This window comes from Eublepharis macularius, chromosome 7 (assembly GCF_028583425.1).
Source record: "Eublepharis macularius isolate TG4126 chromosome 7, MPM_Emac_v1.0, whole genome shotgun sequence".
NCBI classification, from domain to species: Eukaryota; Metazoa; Chordata; class Lepidosauria; order Squamata; family Eublepharidae; genus Eublepharis; species Eublepharis macularius.
In genome coordinates this window covers 111,412,620-111,431,200 of record NC_072796.1, presented here as the reverse complement: position 1 = coordinate 111,431,200, position 18,581 = coordinate 111,412,620, and the positions used below count along the sequence as shown (strand labels likewise).

Here is an 18,581-nt window from a genome sequence, read left to right as displayed (position 1 = left end):
ACTGGATTCCTTAGGGGCTGGAGGGACTGCAAATCCAATCACCTCTAATCACTCCGCATTCCTCTGTGGCATTCCATACATGCTGGGGTCTCCTGGGCGGGACTCAGCAAATGTTGGAGGTCCTCTGGTTGCAATACAAGCTGCCATTTTAAATCCAGAGGCCTGGTGATTTTTAAGATCACTGGCAGCCATGTTAAAATGGCTATTAAAGATGGTGGAGGCCGGGCCTACTGCTTACACCCTTGGCAACCTGAGTTGATCAGTCTTGTGTTTGGAAGGAAGATTGTATAGCCTGTCTTCCTAACTTGGGTAGGTTCTGCATAGAATGTTAGAAATTGAGGGCCCGTAAGAAATTGTGTGTCAGGAAATTCTTCCCCAGAGTGCAAAATAGCCTTTATAAACTTTGCTGTCTTGGAAAAAGAGATGTTTCCCCCTTTCCCTTACATGGCCCATTTCAGTTCTTCCCACCCAGAACTGTCTCTTGTTGCGGCCATGGCAGCTTGTGGATGTTTAACCCGTATGTAAATTATCTAAGAGTTTGCTGCTCTTCCACTTCCCTTCATGTCCTTTTCCTTTTAAAAAGTCATGTCGCCTGACTTACAATTAAAATAATTGCCTACACTATATCTTGAAGGCAGTGTTATATATACGGATAATGCAGAGATGAGCAGCTTCTTGCTCACCTAGCAATACGCTTCACTAGTCTAGCACTATAGTGCACTTGCTCTGTGTGCTGAGGTCTGGGGCTAGGGAAGCAGGAGGCTGCTTATTGGGCCTTGAACAGGACTGGGAAGTCACAGGATATGGGGGTATTTACATGGTTTGTAGCCTGTGGGAGAAGGCTGCCTCTTGGCAGACTAGAAACTGCCAAGGTCTCTGGCTCATTGACTGGATTCCTAACTGCAGTAGCCGTTACTGGAGCAATATAAGTATCGGGCGGTTCTTTACTTGAATGATTTCCAGAGAATACTGGCTTCACAGTCTAAAATCAAAGAAAGAGGAGTCCAGCAATCTAAAGTTCTGTTGAAGGTGGTACTGATTGTTTTTGTAATGGCACCCAAGGATTGTGGGTTAGTATGGGGGCACTGTCCTACTGTGTGCTATATCTGCACAATCAAAAACAGTGCATGATCTGAAGAGGTCATCATCTAACCCTTTTTTTGCGGGGCTTAGGCTGAGTATATTCAGAAAAAGGTGGGATATAAATATTGTAATAAATACAACTTCCTCTGTCTTTCCAGTTTATTAATTTGTATTAAGATGGCTTTAATCTCTTACTCTTCATGTTGGATTTGTACAGGAAGGCCCTTAGTCTGCAATTTGTTTTCTTTTGGTGGGACCTTTTATGCCTGTTTAGTGCTTGTTGACTTTTTTGAGATCTCACTTGAGCTCAAGAAGGTCACGCCCTGTGGATTGGATTGCAGGATTGGATCACCTTGATGGGTCCTTCCTTTCTGTACTTGTAAAGCATTTTGTATAGCCTCTGCGTGCTATATATAAATAATACTTATGAGGTAGTCTGCATAACTTTGTGTTATAGTTTCTTAGGCTTTCAAATTGTTTATGTAAGTGTGCAATCAGTATGTGTGTACATACAGAAGAAAAAAATGGCTGGTTATTTATGTTTCCTGATAGCTCACAGAAGACGAAATTGCAACCATTCTTAAATCCACGCTTAAAGGACTTGAATATTTGCACTTCATGAGAAAAATACATAGAGATATAAAGGCTGGAAACATCCTCTTAAACACTGAAGGGCATGCCAAGTTAGCTGACTTCGGAGTGGCCGGACAGTTAACTGTAAGTGTAAAAGTCTGTGGGTGAAGTCATTTTCTGTAAGCATTATAGTGCATCCATCATAAAGACAGTTCCATTGCACTTCCTACTTACAAGATGGAATGAGAATCTGCTGTAATAAGAGAAAAAGCTTTCCTTTCCGGCAGTGAGCTGCTTTGAACATTCACATTCTGCATACTGAGCCTCACCCTAATCCTAACTGAGGTGGATTTGTATGTGTGTTAGGGATCTCAGTCAAACTGTGAAGCATATCTTGCTAAACCCTGGATTAGGATAGTTGAATTTAAGCATATTGTCATGATCTGAATGTGTGTTTGCTACATTGGCAAGTCTACTGGAACAGTTAACTCACGTATAACTTCTAAAAAATAAGGTGGTAGCTTTTACTTTAGAGCTAGACAACTTTTGAGTAATTCACTTGGACTCCATTGGTAAATGGAGATATTGGCTGTTCACAGTTGCAGCTGATTGTGGGAAGATGAACTCCGAGGCCTAGAGCTGTTAGGGCTGCTTTGCACATTATGATGTATTCTGTTTACCTGTGCATGTACATGTAGCAGGGAGCCAACCCCAGTTTTCTTGTGCAGATGTCTCTGTATGTTACATGTTCTTACAAACGTATTTAGGAGCCTGGTTCCTTGAACTGGAGGAAGGCCCCACTGTTAATGAAATGGAAACTGGATCCAACTGAGTGTATATACCTACATAATTATAATACGTGGTATATGCATATGCGTACTGAAATTGAGAGGCAGAGACTTTGCTCCAAAAACAATTAAATAATGTTTTTCTTTGCCTGTTTTAAGTAGGCAGCGTCACAGCAGCTGTTCCAGGGTTGATTTTCATGTTTTAAAAGAGTTTATTGCTGAGCTTTAATAATAATAACATTCGATTTATATAATAACTTTTGATTTATATACCGCCCTTCAGGACAACTTAACGGCCATTCAGAGCGGTTTACAAAGTATGTTATTATCATCCCCACAACAATAATCACCCTGTGAGGTGGGGCTGAGAGAGCTCCTAGAAGCTGTGACTGACCCAAAGTCACCCAGCTGGCTTTAAGTGAAGGATTGAGGAATCAAACCCAGTTCTCCAGATTAGAGTCCCGCACTCTTAACCACTACACCAAACTGGCTCTGCTGGTTTAAATGGGGTTTGTGTAACAGTAACTAATTCAATTGTGGTATTAATAGAATCAAAAAGAAAATCTCATGTGTTAAACTTGTTAATCATGTACTTACAGGATACAATGGCAAAACGTAATACTGTTATAGGTACTCCATTTTGGATGGCTCCAGAGGTAATACAAGAAATTGGCTATAATTGTGTAGCAGACATTTGGTCGCTGGGTATTACTTCAATAGAGATGGCTGAAGGAAAACCACCATATGCTGATATTCATCCAATGCGGGTAAGAATCCTGTATTATAATTTTAATGACACTTGCTCTGTAAACTCTGTCCAGCTGATATCTTTGGAATAATGAAAGCAGGCAGATCCTTGTCCTAATATGACTAGAAGTGTTCTGGGTATTCAACAGTGAGTTAGACCTGAGACTTAACACCAGTGCACTATTGTGAGGTATGAATTGTACAGCAATAGGGGACACTGCCATCAACTGGTTCAGCAAAAATAAAGTAGTGCTAGTCTGATAAGATTTCCACTGTTCAATGAAAGAACGGAGGCATGCTAAGCTGTTGTTTGAAGCCAGTGGTTAGAATCTTCTATCTAATGAAACGGTAATCATTTTTCAAAAAACGATCCTTAATATTGCAAAATATATTTTGATATTTACTTATTTAACTGGTTTGCTGTTTTTGGTGTTTAAGCAGTCCCCATTTCCATAGAAATACTGTATAGCTAAGCCGCTTCTAGAGAAACAAGGGTTTAAGTGTTCATGTCAAGTTAATACTTGGATCTGCTTTAGTGGATATGCATTTTTAATAATACAACTAAAGATGGGGACGAAATGGGGAAAAAAAACAAACCCTGAGTTTCGTGGTTTATTGCATTCCACAAACCTCGAACATGCATGAAATTGTCCCGTTTCATGAAACGATTCGTTCAGTTCCTGAATCATCAGATCCTGGGGCCCTATAATGGCCCTGTTCATACTCAGAGATGCCAGACTTGCAGGGAGACTTCAAAGGCACCCCACCCAACAACCTTCCCAGCAAGGACAAGAGCAGAAAATAAGAAAAGTCTTTTCAGTCTGTTTTGAAGCAGCAGCAGAAAACTCCCAAATCCACTCTCTCACTCCAAATCCCAGCAACAGCTCCTCCCTCTCCCTCTGTCAACTCGAACTGAAAGCAGGAGGCACAGAATTGTGCCTTATATAAGAATCGCTCACATAGAGCAGAACAGGAGCTCTCTGGTTGGCAGACAGACCTGCCTAACAGGGTTTGGGGGGATGAGATTGGTGTTCCTATGGCTGCAGAGGGCCCATCTCCGCCCTGCTCGTTGCTCTCATAAAATAGAATGGGATATCTCAGGTTGGCAGGAAGAGCTGCCTATCAAGATTATGTGGGTTAAGATTGGGGTTTCTACCAGCCTATCTGGCATTACAAAGCATTTACAAATCGAACAAATCGGCCCCAAAAGTCATGGATTTTGTGAAAAACACGGTCCCACAAAATGCATTTTCGTGATACACAAATTGGCCCAATTCGTCATGAAATTTGATTTTTATTTCGATTTGTGCCTATGTCTATATACAACATTGCATAACTCAGCCTTGTGTTCCTTCAAAAGGTCATTTAAAAACCCACTTACCTTTGGGTCACAGAGGGAGTCTCACTGTATGGCTTATTTCACACACACACACACTCCGATCTGTGTGGAGAGAGGAACTTCCCTTGGACTTTCAAAACAAAACATCTCCTTTATCTGGAGACTAGTCTTGGACTTTTGAAGAGGATCTTCATTGTTTTGTGTCTCTTTGTCTCAAAGGCATGAGTGCCTGAGACATCTCCCTTGTGTGTGTTTTACTGTCTTTCGGTCTGTGAGCACTGGTTCCCATTCCTTATGGGCCTTGAAGACCTTGATTTTCAACCAGTGCAGATGCTCCTTATGCAATTAAAAAACATTCCCAGGCCTGCTTTCCTTGCATTTTGGTGACATCTTCACATTGTGTTGACTTGTCAAGGGGCCAGCAAGGACTCCTGCTGTCCATAACAGTGAAAACTCAAGAATGTGGTATTCTCCATGGGTCATGTTAAATGGGTCTTTTTAATCCTTGACAATTAGTGTTAGGTTACTGAATTGATGTTTTAAACTGTTGTTATACATATACATAATAGTAATACACAAACATGTAAACTTCATTTTTGGTATGCAAGCTATTTTAATTTTCAGGTTGAGAAACAGATGATTATTTTTTAAAAAAGTGGTCTAGTGCGTGTGTACATGGTTGCTCTTGGGAACGGTAATGATTAGAGATTACTTATATTTAATGATGATGGCGTTGCTTTTTTAATTTGATGATATCATTTATTACATCTGGGATAACTTTGACATAATTGCCTGTAGTTGCTCAATGTAATGAAAGGTAAGAGCTAAATTAGCAGCGAAGGTTTTATAAGCATGAAAATAGCTGCATATAAACTGAGGGTCATTGTTTTAAGTTGAGGGGTTGTGAACTTCTTTAATTCTTGTAATCAAATGTATGATATCAAAGGGCAAAATCATTTATAAAATAACAATTCTGGCTTATACAGAACACATGTTCTTGTTAATAATTTGTGTTCTGGTTTTAAGGGTTTGAATGCAGTGAATATTCTTTTGTATATTTGATACTCTGCAGTTTTTCTTAATTTTTATTAGTGAGTTGTTACAGTGGTTAAGAAGAAATACACAGATTTTGGTTGTGATAGTTTTCCCAGCGTTATATGATCCAACTTCACAAGACTCCTGGACATATGTAGATGCTTTTATATTTTGTTTTAGTTGAGACATTCAATTGATATAGGCAAGCATGAAAGCTTGGGCAAATTTTCATTGCTTTTTCTGGATCTTGCTTAGATTCTGTGGTATTTACGTAAAACACTGTTTTGTTACTTGGGAATGCATGCTGAAGTTATTCTGTATGCTATTTTGCTGCAGGCCGGTTGGCATTGCCACAAAGGTAATGCATTGCCAGTAGGCCATTTCCTTGTCAATTGCATTTACAATCTAATAGAGATATTACATGACTTTTTAAACAAGTGTTTTGGCAGGGAGGAAATGGCAGATTCCATGCAAACAAGCATAGCTTCCTCTCTCTAACCGCACACTAGCTACTCAGGGAGTTTTACGAAGGTTTGTGATGGTGAGGAGTTAAAGAAAGGATTTCAGGTTGAAAGACTGCAATAAAAGTACTTCAGGGCTAAGTATTTGGGAATATATAATATCTATCAGATCTTTGTAAAAAGCAGCCCGTTCTTGTTGTGGTTGGAAAGGTGGTGACAGTCAGTCAATGCAGCAGGCTAGTTTAGTGTATATTAAATCTGTGCAAGGTGCCGTGGGGTTCTTTCTGCACTTGATCTAAAGGCCACCTGCATTGCTGGCGAGCCTCAAATGAATGCTTCTTTTAGACATTAAAGCTTAACTTAACTCTCAATCTTTTGTGGCAGGAAGTCTCTGAGGGAAAAGATTTGGTTGGCACTGTTGATAATAGATTGCCATCTTTACAGGAATTGCCACAAAGCTCCTAGTTTGCATACCAGGGGGCTGCAGTAAAACATGGTGAAGCTGTATTTGGAAATAATAATAAAAAAGGGCATTGATGGTAAAATTTGGTAGAACTGTTTCTCTTCCTGTACTGTGTGTAGCGCTGGGTGTGACAGAAACTGTTTGGCTACTGTCCGAACCAGTGACACTGGTTGCTGCAAGTTTGAGTCTCACTGATTGTGGGAGATAAATGTACATCAGTTTGGTGTAGTGGTTAAGAGTGGCAGGACTCTAATCTAGAGAACCAGGTTTGATTCCCCACTCCTCCGCTTGAAGTCAGCTGGGTGACCTTGGGTCAGTCACACCTTCTTAGAGCTCTCTCAGCCCCACCCCACAGGGTGATTGTTGTGGAGATGATAATAACATACTTTGTAAACTGCTCTGAGTGGGTGTTAAGTTGTCCTAAAGGGCGGTATATAAATCAAATGTTGTTATTATTATTATTTTAGCAACATAGCTCTCCAAGTATTATAATGCACAATGTCTAACACTACAAAATGGTATCATCCCGCTGCAAGTTTATCTGGCCCTCAAAGATTCCATAGTATGGTACTGTGAGAGATATTTCTGTGAGAGAGGAGGAGACATGTTTTAAAATGTTTCACAAATTCAAGAGATAAGTGTAATGTACGTTCCAAGACAAGGCCATTTCAGTGCCTCATGAGTTCTGTGAATTTAATGATAGAATTGCCCGAAGGAATGAGGACTTATTTTTAGCAATCAAAGAACAGGGAGATTAGGAATATAGTATCTTCCCCCTGCCTACAGCTTCCAAAGCACATTTCTCTTCAGCAGAGATAAAAGAAAGAGCGGTTGACAAAAGATGTTTTGGTCCTACCTGTGTGCTTCATTTCTTGTTAGAGAATGGGACCTCCCCTCTTTTTTCTATGGTGTTAAGGCAGTCTTGCTGTAAAAAGCTTTGCATTTTAGTGAGGGCCAGAAACCTCAATATACTTCTGTAGACAATGATGTTGTGGTATGAGTCCATATTTTTTCATGCTCTGGACAAGGTTGGACAAATTTGAGATAAGTGCAGTTTCAAAGGTCATGGAAATGCAGTGCTAGAAGAAGAAGGCCTTGATATACATGAAGCTGCCTTAGATTGAATTTATGGCTATCTTCCAAAGTTTAATATGTGTACTTTGTTTACATTTTGTCTGAATAGGGAATTTTGTGCCCGTTCTGCACATGGGCATGTAAGGAATCCTTTACTTGACTTTATCTACCAAGTCTTTAAGAAAGCGAGGGGCATAATGAAGGCCTCTGAAGCCCAGCTGAACCGATCTCTGGAATGACTTCCCTTTTCCTTCCTTTATTCTTTAGATTACACCCACGTATGCTTTCCAAGAAGGCTTCAGCCCTGGTGGCACTCCAAGAAAAAATTGCCAACATTTTGAATATGCAAGCTAGCTTTACATACACTTTCTCCTCTTTCCCCCTTCCCCCTCTCTAATTTATGCTGCTTTGTCTTGGGAGAGGCTAGTAATGCAAGATCTTGAAAACATATACAACATTTGTCTTTATTGTTTTCTGTGCTCAAGTTGTTGGTAATGGACATGTGGACATCATATGTTCCACAAAATACCGTAGGAAGCCAATTTGAACTGTTTCCATTTGCCTTAAGTCCAATCATGATATTTATTTTTCCATGGCACTTACCCAGATTATCCATACCTCCTGCTTAGCTTGTGTCATTGCCACCACAGACTAATCTGCTTGTGATCACCAGTTTCTTTCCAGTGTTCTTACAACCAGCTGCCTTTCTCCGCAGAACTCTTGATACTGTTTATGTTGCCTTGTAGCCTTGGTCAAGATCTGGTTGTTCTGCTGGGAATCAGTATCCATATGAACTCAAGAAAGAGAGAGAGAGAACCTGGCTTTGAGCTGTTGAATGTTGCCTTTCCTTTTTCTTTTCTCAACCTCCGAGGGGGGCACAGTTGGCAGTTGTATATTCACTAACATTCCTATGATAATGGACAGCATGACTGCCTAAGAGAAAGATGAAAGAACCTATACAATCTTACTTTTTCCTCCAAGACCATCATAGATGAAATGTAGACATCTGCATGGTCCCCTTTTATGGTATTTTGTTAATATCTGCACTGATTCTTCCACCAGGAGTCTGTTGCTTGGAACAAGATGAATTGAAGCTCACGGGAGAATCTATTTTAAGTATTTATTTACATTTCAATGTATAGCCTGCTTTTCTGTAAACAAAAGCCCTCAAAGCTGTTTGTTGTAACTGAACCCTCAGAATTTTCTATTTGTAACTAAACTATTCAGGATACAAAGAACCTGGATGGACACCAGTGGGAAAAGTGCTTAAAGTAATCTATACATTTACCAATCTCTTCTAAGCTCCAAGAAGTTTCCTATTTTTATAATCGGCTTTTAGAAGTGTCACTGTTTGTACAGGTAGAAAACCCTGCAGAGTATTTCCCCTCCTTTAATAAGCATTCTGTGTGGCATTTGGGAATACTGCACTTTTGGTAATGGGCTGAAGCTCAGGGCACATCACCTTGGACTTAGTACTTTTTTTGTGTTAAGATTTATTTCAGCAGTAGGCTAAAAAGAAACAAGATTTAAGTACTAATGGGCTGCTGCTGTGAATAAGCAAACAGCTGATTCAATTGAGAGATCGTATCAAAACTTAAATAAATATCTATCCCAAAGTACATATATATTTTCTATATAGCAAATAATAAATGTACTGTAAAATACCTCCTTCTAGCAATATACTAGTTTGGAAAACAAAACACGGCGAATGCTTTCTCATTGAAAATGTATTTTCTTGCCAACATACATAAACATAATTTTATTAATCTTGAATAGCAAAAGGTGTGTTATATTGTGCACTTAAGATGGCCACTCTGTGTAAACGGAGGACTGCTTAGTTACTGCTGACAGCTATATTACTTTGGATTAGGAGATGTGATATTAGCATGTATTAAATTTAACAGCTGTCAAACTAATTACATTACTGCTTTCCTGAAATCTGCCAAGTATTGGGACTAGAGTGAAGAGGTTAGGGGCAAATATTTCCATGACAAGACGCACAGTTATATGCATTGCAACCTTCCTTCCATGTCAATTTTTTTGTAGTTTCATACAGTTGACCAGGTGAAAGAGCCCTTGCCAGATGGCAGCTATATAGCTAGATGACCAGAACAAGAGCAGAAAACTTTTATCTACACTAATACATCATTAATTTCTCTGGTATGTTACAAACTGTACCCTGTAATTTTAAAACTTAATTTTTTGGATGAATCCTTGTTTCTGTTTATGATTATTTTTTAAAGTGTGTACAGTTAAATCCAAAGGTTTCATACCAGTTGGAGAGTTGTGCTGACACCCCCCCCCCATCCTACTGTAGACCTCACTCTGCCCATCATGCAGGTATTAAGGCTTCTCTGGAAGCAGCATTTCTGGGAGCTAAAGGGGGCTGCAGTGGGAAGTGGGAGAATTCTGTTCTGCTGGCAGAATTGCCTTCTGTTGGCAGAAGACAGACCTTGGACCCAACCCATATGCCTTTCATGTACATGGTGCTTTATAGGAGAATGTAAGCAAGAGATAGTCCAAGCGGCTAAGAGTTCTTTCTCACTCTCTAAATTTAGCCAGGATGCCCATGAGTAAATGCAGTTATATATTCTTAGGCTTCACTTCAGTTGGGGATAATGTCTGTTATAAAATGTGACTGAGCAAGACACACTTCCATGTTCAGTACAGCATATTGCTGGTGAGAAGCTAGCTGTTCATTAGCATTATGATTTGGTGCCTGTCTTTTGTTCTGGATGTTTAACAATGGTCCATGTTCCTTAACTGTTTACTGCCCAGAAGGATGATGTATAATGCTGTTAACTTAAACATGTTTGTTATAAATTTGCTTTTTTGGAGTACAAATTAAAATAATGCCCCCTTCTCTTGTTCCTTGTAGGCTTCCTGCTTGTATGAGTTGGACATTCTTCATCTCCTCCCCTAGGATTGAGTAAAATCTCTGGGGCTTGAGCAGGCTGACCTTTTTCTCTCACTCCCCCTTCTTCTCTTCAACTGACACTCAGAAGTTCTTAACAATTTGTTCCTTCTGGAGGATTTTTAGTCTTCTTCGGGGTGCTTTTGGAGGTTGTGTGTACATTAACATACACAGTTATATTTTTATGCATTTTTGGGGGAGGACCCTGAGGTGGTAGAGGCCCTACCTTGTCTGTGTGTGGTCTGTTGTTTTCTATATCATTGTAGGAAGTTTAGTGAGATACCACTGTTGCTTACTCCTAGTAGCATAATTAGGATTTGGCTTCCCTGTGGGTTCTATTTGTGTAACTTCGAGTGTAACATAGGAATGCCCACCAGAGCATATGTATGTGTGTATTCACACAGGTTATAATTAGGGTTGCTATACCCCCGCTGGGGGTGGGGGATCCCCAGATCCCATCCTTTCCGTCCCCACACCCACTTACCTGGCTGGCGGGGGGGTGTGCTCCCTGGGGTACCCCCTCCCTGGGTGGTGGGGCCGTGCTCTTGCACCACAAGAGACGGTGGCGGCAGCAGCAAGAGCAGGCCACTCTCACTGCCAGCGTTGCTGCCGGCTCTGGCCATTGCCGCCGCTGCCACTTCCACCTCTCGTTGCCGTGGCCCCTGTGCACAAAATGAGAGTGGGCCATGGTCGTGGTGAGAGCGAGCGGCTGCAGTCGCAGCAAGAGCCTCCAGCGGCGGCAACGAGGAGCCCCCTTTGATCCGGGGTCACCCTTTGACCCCGCATGATGATGTCACTCACGGAAGTGATGTCATCATGTGAGCCGGGAGCATGTGGGCTGTGCGTGCGTGGAGAAAGGAAGCCAGGTTAAATACTGGCTCCCAATCCCCTGCCGGGAGACTACAGGGACCTGAGGATCCCCTGTTGAGGGACGCCAAGTCTCTGGCAACCCTAGTTATAGTTATTGTACAGTCTCGTGGCTTGGACGTATACTTTTTACTCATAGTCATTTATCCAAATTTCAGGCAGAAGGGATCTGATTTTGGCTTCCTTTGCAGATTTCATTAGGGCAGAAGGGAAAGGTCCTCCTTTGCCTAATACGTGGAAGAAACTTTGAACTTTGTCTCATGGCTTTTGCTTACGTTTTGTTCTTTTGCTTACAGCATTATAGACTAGGTGGAAGGGAATGGGGGGAACACATAGTTTTTCCTTCGCTGATACTGGTTTTTCTGCTTGCGGCCCTTTTTTTGTTTGGAGCACAGGAAGAGGATTGTTCTGAGCTAAACCAGGTGGTCTAATCCCAGATGGGCCTGCACAAGTAATTTTTGTGCCCCTTGAGATACCCTCGGACTTCTCCTCCACCCTCCTTTCTCGCCTTGGTAGTCCAGGTACTCATTAGGAATTCCCCACTGAATATCAGGAGAAACTCCTTATAGGTGGACTTCCAAAAGTAGTGGGGAGAGTTGGGAGGCTATATGACTGCAAAATGTGTTTTTTGTATTACAAAGTCAAGGGAAGAATATTTTGAGTATCTTATGCAGTTGAGTATATAAGTAGGAAACATTAATTGAGAGTGTGTAATAAAGTAGCAGAAGGAAAGAATATATGAAATTTGGACAACAACTTGAGTCTAATTGAAATTTAAATAGAAAACATTTATTTCAGACATCTAAATGAGGATTTAATTAAAGTAAAATTAACTCATCTTTTTAGTCTTATCCTTGAATAGGAAATTTGAAACATACTTGACTTGATGGTTGGCTTTCTCTGACTTTGATTAATCACTTTCAAAGTAAGCAGAGGATCAGAACAATAATTTCATAATTACACGCCAGTGAGTTAACTTGAAACCTTAACTAAAATAACTGTAAAGGAAGTATGATGATGGTTAGTTTCATGTGATGCTGTATATTTTTGTTATATAATTCACATACTTACAAGTGCTAATCTGAAAAAAGAACAGTTCCATGGTTCCATTCATTTATTTTCAGGATGTTTTAATAAGAAAATGTTTGAGCTGGGAATATTAATTTCAAAGGAATCCTAGCAATAGTTAGGGGCCTTATTCAGCCTCCATTGATGTTGTTACAAGTCTCTCCTTAGTGTTTTGCACACATTGGATCAAGACTTACTACTTTTAAGCTCTGTTGAAGATATATTTGATGGAACAGTCATTATGGTTAAATTATTCAACAAATGTAACTTGGCATGAATTATTATTGCATGGTAATGTGCTGGCTTGGTTTTCCCCAGAGAAAAGTTAAAAATAAAACTCTGAACTAGCTGAAAGAATTTTAAACTGCTACAGAACATGATTGCTTGTGATGTGAGAGAGTAAAATATTTGTGTGCAAGGCAAAACTATGCTCTGACATAAAGATCTGTGAAAGGCCCCAAACTGGTCAAAGCATCTGCTGATCAGCATTTCTTTCTACAGATGTGTTTTTGGCCGTTTCTGCGGCATGGTTTGTGGCTGCTTTGCAGATTGGGAAGGCTAGAACAGATGTTCCTTTGCTCTACCTGCAGTCCTGATGAAGAGATGTTTTGCTTGCATTTTGGGTTTCTCTTTCTCTCGTTTTGTATTTGCTGAAGACGTTAACCTGGTTTTGTTCCTTGAACTCTGGAATGTAGATGTATGTTACTTCTCTTCTGCTGTCTCCCCCACTACCAAGTGATGACTTGCATGTGTGAAACAACCCTCACAAATCAGTCATCACCACAAAAGTTTTCATATTGGCCCACGTTGGCAGATATTTTTCAGTGGGACTCCTTCATCTGTGAGTCATTAAGTGATATATATGCATGTGTGAATCAGTCACTCTGCTGTTACAGCAGTGGGCGCTGCTGGCTTCTTTCCTGAGGAAGGGTACAGGGCTAGAATCTAAGCTAGTACCTAAGTATATTTAGTATATGTAACCTTCTATCTGTGACCTCTTAATTAACTTCCATTAATTCCAAATTGTCCAGGTGCAGTTGCTGTATGAGCTCTACTGAACAATATGGTATTTGATGGTTAGCAGATACATGATAGTGATTTATATAATTAGTATCTTAAACACACACAAAAAGCTAAAAGGTGAGGTGACTCTTCACTGTTTCATAAAACATTCCTATTAAGTATAAGCATATCTTCCCTAGTTTATTTTCTGTCAGTAAAACTGATTTACTTGGGAAAGCACTGTGGAGCAACTTGGACACTACATCTATATTTGTAATGCATCATGTTTTAAAAATGCGGTAGTACATTTACGTCTATTTTTGTCAGAAGACAGTTATCAAATGTTCTTTTTCAAGGGACAGATCTGCAGTCAGGGGGATATTTAGCTTCCATTCCAGTGCTCCCTTTACAAATTGAATATAATGATTGACTTTGTAGAAACCTGAGATTATTTAGATTAGAAGTTAGGTAAAATACAAGGTTGGAATAAAGTCTTTCCCAGTTTGTACACAAATACTCTCTGTATTTAGTGCTTGCTCAAAAGCAGCCTAATACCAAGATATGTTTCAATGGGTAGGATACATATTTAATGTAAGACTTTTTCTTAAAAAGAAGAGGTGCCAATCAATCTAAATTTGTTTGCAGCTAAAATTTGATGGTCTAAGGATAACTTATAATTCCTTTCTTGTTATAAAATAGTCAATCTTGTAGTAGTATCAGTTAAGGAGTTTATGGAAACTTGGTTGAAGATTGTTTAAAAGAACACAAAATCTTTAATTTGAATTTGATGGCACCTGGTTTCATTTTTGTTCCCCCAGCAACACCACTGGTACCAAAAGTTACCAGTAGACCACCCTGGTTCAAGCAAAGAATGAAATCACTCTGGCCTTTTCTTTTTTGCCCTTTAGTTTGCTGACTAAATATTTAAACAGAGCTATAACACATCTGTTATAGTTTGTGACATAGCTGTAGAGCAAGACTTTGTGGTCCATAATTTGTAATTGTATTTTAAATTTAATCTAGATTTTTAAAAGAAGTCTGTTTAGCCTATTGAAAAAAATAGTTGATATGTGATTTACATTTTACAAGGAATGAAATAAGAATGTGTATTTTAAAGCAATAAGCAATTCTCTTCCTGAGAAGTGGACCTAAAAGTCCATATTTTTAGCTTGCATGGTCTATTTTTAACATTCTATGACTCCAAGGTTGTTTCCAGATGTGAGCTAGTTTTCATTATTGAGGTTCCCATGGGAAAGAGAGAGAGCCAACACAAATGTTACCTCCAGATTTTTGCTCTTGTGCCTTTTTGACAGTGTCAGTAAGTTTACATTGACTATGAGCATTGGTTAAAATGTTTAAAGATGTGTATGGAATTCTAAGCATTAAGAGCCCTTAGTTTTGTTTTTTGGGTGGTATGTTTTCTAAATCAGAAGCAGGAAAGGACAATGAGACCTGGAAAGTATTGGATGCCATTCCATGAACCAGAAAAGTTATCCTTTAAAAAAATCTTTTGCCACTGTGATCATAGGTTTTGTGAAATTGTGAATGCTGTACTGTTTTAAAGGCCACAGAGATTTTATATCACATTTGCTTCCTCTCCTTATAAAAAATATCGACATGAACAACAATTGTCCTTACAGGCAGCCAGAGGGAAATTAGATAGGATATTGTGTGTGTGTGTTTTTAATTGGTCTCTTCTACAGTATCGAATGCCTCTTTCAACATGGTGCTAGAACATATTGTTTCTTTCCTTTGGGAACAAATCCCAGAGGACTAGCTGTTGCATAAACAAGTGTCTTGTGGGACCTTTAAAAGCTAGCCAATCTGTATTAAAGTATAAACCTTCCTGCATCTGAGGAAGAGCGCTTTTATCCATGAAAGTTCATACTTGAATTAAAAAACACATTTTTTTATCAAAATAATTTGCTTTATCCCTCACTTCATGCCAAAAGTTGTAACTACTAGAACTATTATAATATATACTACTAGCCTTCTGCCCTTGAAAGCTCATTGGTTGGAGATACTCCCAGCAAGGCAGGCTCTTCCTGCTTCTTTCTTATATTTAACATGCATGAGCCAAAGCATGGGACTTTTTCCATGGCTGCAAATAACTCCAATTTCAGAAAAATAAAATTTATCTTAAAGTATAAAAGCAATCAGTGAATACCAGGAATGAAAATATACAGTTGAACAGCATCTGAGCTCAGAGAAAATGAAATGGGTTAAAATCAATCCTCTTTCCCGAGGCCTAAAACTGTGATGTTAAAGAGATAGGCAGAAATATCTTAATGGTCCCAGGCTTGCTGTTCATCTCTGTTCCTTCTCCATTTGGCCCTTCTCCAGACACTCTTCCTATGTCTGTCTCCTTTAGAGTGTCCACGATACGAATGACAGGTCCCAGCGGGAGAGGGGGGACCCGGCGCTCACCATGTCAGCATTCTTTGCTGTTTCTCATGTGTACAAAGTGTACATGTGCTCCCACGCCTACATGATGACATCACTTCAGGGAAGTGATACCACAGGAGCATGTGTGCATTTCTCAGCAGGCTGATTTGGGGCCAAAATCAGCCCTCTGAGAAGCGCAGGAGTACTCTCAGGGGTGGTGTGATGATGTCACTCCCTAACGTGATGTTGTTGCGCTGCCCCGAGAGCATGCCCGGGTGGCCCGTTCTCCCACCTTTCCTCCACTGCAAGCCAGGTAAGTAGAGGCGGGGTGTGGAAGCGGGGGAGTAGACATCCCTTCCCCATGAAATCTTGAGCATGTCTCTTGCATGTCTCCCCATCTCACATTACAGCTACCTCTCTTTCTTTCACGGGAGCATTTCCTGTACCCATCAGCCCTCAAGACCACTCCCACAGTAAGTGCGCCTGGGCAGGAAGAAAAGAGACTGGAGCCATTTGGTTACTTTGAGGCTGGAAGGTCCCTACTGCATACATGCATAAAGCCCACTCATGTTGACTTCATTATCCCACTAATGGCTTTCTTTCCCGAAACTGGACAGCTTGGAATTCAGAAAGAATTGACCAGACTGCCTGTAAAGACAATTTGAACTTAAGCTCTGAGCATACACAGAGTATAAATAAAACAGTCACAGAACAAAGTGGAATATTCTTACACAGACATTTGAGTGGAGTGTCATATCACCACAGTCCTGTGCTGTGGATTGCATTCTTCTGGTTCTAGGCATTTTCTACCCATGCAAGGTACAGAGCTTATAGAAGAATAGTAGATCTCTTACCCAGGCTATAGCCCCAACACCTCTGTCTTTAGAAATTAAGCATGACTTCTAGGGTGTCAGAACCAGACTTCCTTCTTGTGTGCCTTTGCTTAACCGACTCCATTTTTAATCCTTTCAGTGTTTAAGTGTTCTCTTCCAGGTGCCAAGGTTCCCAGGCAGCTATCTCACAGAAAAGGATTGTTTTGGCTACCAACGTTCCACCAAGAACCGGCCTTGGGAAGTTTCCGCGCTTTTGGCTTCAAAGGGGATGTTTTGAGAACTGTGGGGGGAGGTTGGGCCTGCTGTGATCTGTTACTCTGTTCCTCATGCTTTGCCTTTCATTGGTAACAATGCACATGTACCATCCTGGACCTTGTGTTCAGGCTAGTGGACTATAATGAACTAATTCTTCAGTAAAAACCTTTTGGAAACAATGGACTGTTGTCTAATTGCAGAAGGTAGTCTGGAGTAAGAACGTTATCTTGCCACAAGTCTGACATTTTGTTACCAGTCTCATTTTCCAATGCCTAAGCCGGATCAGACGGACTCCAAAGCTGTCCCTGTCAGGGATCCTTTGTTTGACCCGTATGCCTCTCCCGGCTCTCAAGGCTCGGACACTCAAGTACCTGCACCGAGGGAGGATAACTCCTCGGTTACAACGATCTATACCCTTGCTCCAAGCAGGGCGGATACGCAGCCTCGGGCCACGGCTCTCCCACTGCTATCGCTGCCTACCCCGACACAGTGGGGTGCGCGACCAAGGGAAACCAGGGATAGGAGGGCCAGCACGATGTTCACGCACTTACAGCTGGATAGTCGGCGTAGCCTGGAATCCATCCCTGAACAAGCCGGTGATCAATCTTGGATTTACTGGAATAGAACGACCGAACAATCGGAGTGGGATGCGTCCCGCCGTGGCACCTTGAGTTGGGATTATGCGGAAGTCACCCCGTGGTCGGGGCAACAAGACGTAAGTGAGCACCAGTGGGTGCAACTGCAGAGCAGAACGTTAGCCATTGACTCAGGTATATCGGCAATCACCGGCCTGACAAAAGGAGTTTTAGCCGCGAGGTCCCAAGAGGAGCGAGGAGACGAGGCACCCTTGCCTTGGCAGCAAACGCTCACCACGGGGCCACGGACTGAAACTGGGCAAACCTCGCAGACGGCCGAAGCTGCTGAGGGTGAGGAAACCATGGGGAGAGTACAGCTCTTGGAAAACAGACTCATAAATATGGAAGAAAGTTTAGCCAGTGCCGTCCACTTGCTGTCGGTGCTAGTCGCGGGGGACGGCGGTCGTGAACGGCCCGCTGGATGGCCAGACATCAGCCAGAGTCTGGCCAATCTCCAAACGCTCCTGCCTCGGCCGCAACCCTGGCCGCAACAGCCACCAGAGACGGGGGATGAGGAAGAGGTCCCCGGAGAAGGACCCGTTCCCGATGATTCATGCCCAGATGATTCCCAGCCTGACCAGCCGGCCGGACCAGTTGACGACGGAACCAGTGGAGGGGGTGACGGACCGCAACCGGGGGAGCCCCGTCCCACCAACGGCGGAGGGGAACCGATACAACCGGGGGGTCCAATCCTCCCTCCAACCACGACGCAAGCTGATCAGCCGGTAGCCCCTCCACCTACAACGCAAGCGGGACCAACCCCGGGGCCGCGAGGTGATACGCCTCCGCTTCGTCCGCTACCACTCCATCCCCAACCATTACGACCGGCCCCTCATCAGCCGCGGCCGAGAGGGGCAGCGGACCCAGCACCAACGCGGCCGACGCAACCTATACCGAGAGGACTTTTTCCCCAGCCGCGCCCGGGAGTACCTCCACTGCGCCAGCCGCGACCGCACCCGCAACAACCTCTACCACAGAGACCACAGATGCCGCCAGCTCCGAGACCCCTCGGCCCGCTAGACATCTATCCAATGCCGGCCCCGGCCCCGCGACAACCCC

The 18,581-nt window shown here is 41.9% G+C and overlaps 1 protein-coding gene across 1 annotated transcript in view; it reads left to right on the top strand.

Moving 5' to 3' along the window:
* STK3 (serine/threonine kinase 3) overlaps nucleotides 1-18,581 on the top strand; it is a 165,027-nt gene that overhangs the window by 24,343 nt on the left and 122,103 nt on the right. Inside the window, exons 5-6 of the mRNA XM_054984799.1 lie at nucleotides 1,636-1,800; nucleotides 3,044-3,211. Of these exons, the coding sequence (XP_054840774.1) occupies nucleotides 1,636-1,800; nucleotides 3,044-3,211 (333 nt within the window). The remainder of the gene's footprint in view (nucleotides 1-1,635; nucleotides 1,801-3,043; nucleotides 3,212-18,581) is intronic.